Raw genomic sequence first — 4,897 nt, forward strand, 5'->3', positions numbered from 1 at the left:
GGGGGGGGGGATGAGGTGGTTGTTGCGACCGGGTGGTGCGGGGGCCGGCCTAAAGCCTGTAAGGGGCCCCGACATTTCTGAAGGCTGCCCTGAGTGTCACTCATTTTTTGAAAAAGTGGGATATGCCTTTAACGCTTATGTGAGAGTGCAGTGATTGGGTTAAATATCTCTTGGTGTGTGACTCCTGGAAAGTGTATGATGTAAAAGCTCTGAAATGAACAATGATAATGAACTGCAGGAGAAGCTTATGAGTGATCAGAGGACTGAACAGCCCTGTGTGGGATAAGGGAAGTCATAGCTGGATGAATGTAATACAGGGAAGAAGACTTCTGCAATCAGGGGACAAGGAGAGGCGCGTCTGGCAGAGGAAAGAATTAAAACTGGAAGGAACATCAGGAAGTTTTCTCTCCACTCCAGCTTCCCTGACAGAGGGAGGTGTAGCCTGAACTATGGAAGATGATGTAGAAGATCTCTGCCACGCTGAGATTACCAGAGGAGTGACTGAATGAGAGTGACACAGAGGAATCACTGCGCCCCGATCACAGCTCAGGGAGCGGACTGCAGGTATCCCACATACGACAATGCATGCAGACGGGGTGTGATCATCGTCCTCGGGGCTCCCGATCTCCCAGCAGGCAGCTACTGAAGAGTGACAGGTGTCAGAGGCTGGCTTCCAAATCAACGCTGGTGGCCAGTGTGTGAGGAGAGGGCTGTCCTCCTAACCTGGAGCCAGGAGGTGGAGACAAGTCCCAGGACAGAGGGAGCACTGCTCCTTATATCAGGATCCCATCACTATCTGTGTATATGACCGGGACCTTCCTCCTCCTGTCCTATACATCTGGGTGAGTGTCTGCCTCGGGATACACCGACTGCTGCATGACATGGCTGCTATTTACACTGCCAGATATGATTTTCTGACACATCTACCTGTTTATATATTGGACCTGTTTAGTTATTTTAGTCCTTTATGTCTACTGTCTGTCTGTCCACTTTCACTTCTTCTTTTTCTAGAATCCTTGTTATCTACTAATTTTCACTCTCTCTTACTTGATAAAACGTTTTATTGGTATCTGTGTAATCTTTATGTCCTTCCTTCTTTATTACTTAATGTTATTAGTTTGTCCTTCATACTGTATGTCTAGCAATCTTTCTTTCTTTTTTTCCTCTTTCTTTCTTGCTTTTTCACTCTCTCTCTTTCTGTTTCTTTATTTATCTATTTTCTATTTCTATCTATCTATCTATCTATCTATCTATCTATCTATCTATCTTTCTCTCAATCTATCTTCTGTATATTGCCTATCTATCTATCTATCTATCTATCTATCTATCTATCTATCTATCTATCTATCTATCTATCTATCTATCTTTCTCTCAATCTATCTTCTGTATATTGCCTATCTATCTATCTATCTATCTATCTATCTATCTATCTATCTATCTATCTATCTATCTATCTATCTATCTTTCTCTCAATCTATCTTCTGTATATTGCCTATCTATCTATCTATCTATCTATCTATCTATCTATCTATCTATCTATCTATCTATCTATCTATCTATCTTTCTCTCAATCTATCTTCTGTATATTGCCTATCTATCTATCTATCTATCTATCTATCTATCTATCTATCTATCTATCTATCTATCTATCTATCTATCTTTCTCTCAATCTATCTTCTGTATATTGCCTATCTATCTATCTATCTATCTATCTATCTATCTATCTATCTATCTATCTATCTATCTATCTATCTATCTTTCTCTCAATCTATCTTCTGTATATTGCCTATCTATCTATCTATCTATCTATCTATCTATCTATCTATCTATCTATCTATCTATCTATCTATCTATCTTTCTCTCAATCTATCTTCTGTATATTGCCTATCTATCTATCTATCTATCTATCTATCTATCTATCTATCTATCTATCTATCTATCTATCTATCTATCTTTCTCTCAATCTATCTTCTGTATATTGCCTATCTATCTATCTATCTATCTATCTATCTATCTATCTATCTATCTATCTATCTATCTATCTATCTATCTTTCTCTCAATCTATCTTCTGTATATTGCCTATCTATCTATCTATCTATCTATCTATCTATCTATCTATCTATCTATCTATCTATCTATCTATCTATCTTTCTCTCAATCTATCTTCTGTATATTGCCTATCTATCTATCTATCTATCTATCTATCTATCTATCTATCTATCTATCTATCTATCTATCTATCTATCTTTCTCTCAATCTATCTTCTGTATATTGCCTATCTATCTATCTATCTATCTATCTATCTATCTATCTATCTATCTATCTATCTATCTATCTATCTATCTTTCTCTCAATCTATCTTCTGTATATTGCCTATCTATCTATCTATCTATCTATCTATCTATCTATCTATCTATCTATCTATCTATCTATCTATCTATCTTTCTCTCAATCTATCTTCTGTATATTGCCTATCTATCTATCTATCTATCTATCTATCTATCTATCTATCTATCTATCTATCTATCTATCTATCTATCTTTCTCTCAATCTATCTTCTGTATATTGCCTATCTATCTATCTATCTATCTATCTATCTATCTATCTATCTATCTATCTATCTATCTATCTATCTATCTTTCTCTCAATCTATCTTCTGTATATTGCCTATCTATCTATCTATCTATCTATCTATCTATCTATCTATCTATCTATCTATCTATCTATCTATCTATCTTTCTCTCAATCTATCTTCTGTATATTGCCTATCTATCTATCTATCTATCTATCTATCTATCTATCTATCTATCTATCTATCTATCTATCTATCTATCTTTCTCTCAATCTATCTTCTGTATATTGCCTATCTATCTATCTATCTATCTATCTATCTATCTATCTATCTATCTATCTATCTATCTATCTATCTATCTTTCTCTCAATCTATCTTCTGTATATTGCCTATCTATCTATCTATCTATCTATCTATCTATCTATCTATCTATCTATCTATCTATCTATCTATCTATCTTTCTCTCAATCTATCTTCTGTATATTGCCTATCTATCTATCTATCTATCTATCTATCTATCTATCTATCTATCTATCTATCTATCTTTCTCTCAATCTATCTTCTGTATATTGCCTATCTATCTATCTATCTATCTATCTATCTATCTATCTATCTATCTATCTATCAATCAATCTATCTATCTTTCTCTCAATCTATCTTCTGTATATTGCCTATCTATCTATCTATCTATCTATCTATCTATCTATCTATCTATCTATGTCTCTCTCTCTTTCGATTTTTTTTTTCTTTCTGTCTATCATATATTCCTTTACTTGCTCTTTGGACTAACCTATCAAAACTGGAAAATTGGAAAAACGAAAATGAACACAAAACTGGAGCTGTTTCCTAGAGCAACCAGTTAATGTTCTCCTTTTATTTTTATGAAAAAATGTCTCCTTCTAAGGACATCTCTTTATAGTTTCTATTGGTTTACCTGCCTGTCTCAATTAATCAATCAATCGCCAATCTATTGATCGATCTAGCACATTTGATTTATATTTAGTTTAATTGTTATTTAATTGTAACAGTGAAATAATTATCTGTGCTGTGATGACCTGTCAAAACAGGGAGAGTCTGGCATAAAGTAAACCTAAAGGGCCTGTTATTCAATGTTTTCAACCGAGATGCATATAACTTTTACCCCACATTCACACTTTATGCTACTGGAGTCGTAGGTGAAAATATGTGAATCCTGCGGGAAAAACATTGATGAATAGACCCCTAAGTGTATGTAAGGTTCGTCTGTATACGTTGAAGACCTAGAACTGGTTTTCTTGGATATTTGCTATAAATACTGATGTTCGTTTAATAATTAAATTGCTGTGTGTATACTGTTAGAATAAACACCGTCATTTGTATGTTTAAATTGATTTAATAGAATTCATTACCCATTTTTACACATATTGTATATGAAAGACATCAATAATATATATATGTATGATTTTTTTTTAAAACAATCAGCTTAAATATATTTAATTCCGTTTACAACTAGAGAAGATCAGTTTATTCATTGATTTTTCATTACTTTGTTATTTTGGTATAATGACATTTTCATTGCACTGTGCAGAAAAGGTCTACAATATACTGCTGTGACTTTATTACATTTGTCCAAGTCCCTGACGTGTTGTTTGTACTTTCAGTGTGTCACGATGCTTGATGGACTGAAAATGGGGGATAATATCCAGAATGTCATTGAGAACTCCTCCAATCTGTCTTTATTCGGTGAGTGTCAGTGGTGAGGTGTGGAAGTGGGTTCAGATCCTGTCTGATTCAGGCGGTGTATTGGATTGTAACGATCAGATGTAGATTGTCTGTTCCCAGGAAAGAGCTGTGTTTGTCTCTGGATCGAATCATTGGTTGTATTTCACAATAATGCTATAATCGCCCAGATATATACATATTCGGGTCACCAAGGACACTTCATGTTCAACACTTTTAGATTCGGACTTTTGACATTATATAAATCTCTAATTTGAATGTGTGCATGTAAAAGTCATCGTACAATCAAATATGATCCTGGATATAAGTAACTCAGGGACTTCAGAACTTTGGTGTATATACCATGGTTATATGTCATCCAAGAAATATATCATACATTTATATGTTAACAGGATATAAAAAGTTAGTACAGGCAAAACTAGGGCATTGCAACAGATAGAGAATCATTAAGATAAAGGAGATGATCCTTTATCTTAATGATGATCGGTATAACAGCACAATGATTCAACTTTACATTATTATGTTGGAATGTTTTAATTATATAGTCATGAGAGAGAGAGAGAGAGAGAGAGAGAGAGAGAGAGAGAGAGAGAGAGAGAGAGCGC

General features: G+C 34.3%; 1 protein-coding gene across 1 annotated transcript in view; it reads left to right on the plus strand.

The window, feature by feature from the left end:
• Nucleotides 1-816: 816 nt before the first annotated feature.
• LMX1A (LIM homeobox transcription factor 1 alpha) overlaps nt 817-4,897 on the plus strand; it is a 98,307-nt gene continuing 94,226 nt past the window's right edge. Inside the window, exons 1-2 of the mRNA XM_018559052.1 lie at nt 817-842; nt 4,214-4,295. Coding sequence (XP_018414554.1) covers nt 4,223-4,295 — 73 coding nt within the window. The 5' untranslated portion in view covers nt 817-842; nt 4,214-4,222. The remainder of the gene's footprint in view (nt 843-4,213; nt 4,296-4,897) is intronic.

Source organism: Nanorana parkeri, unplaced genomic scaffold (genome assembly GCF_000935625.1).
Source record: "Nanorana parkeri isolate BGI_ZX_2015 unplaced genomic scaffold, ASM93562v1 scaffold378, whole genome shotgun sequence".
NCBI classification, from domain to species: Eukaryota; Metazoa; Chordata; class Amphibia; order Anura; family Dicroglossidae; genus Nanorana; species Nanorana parkeri.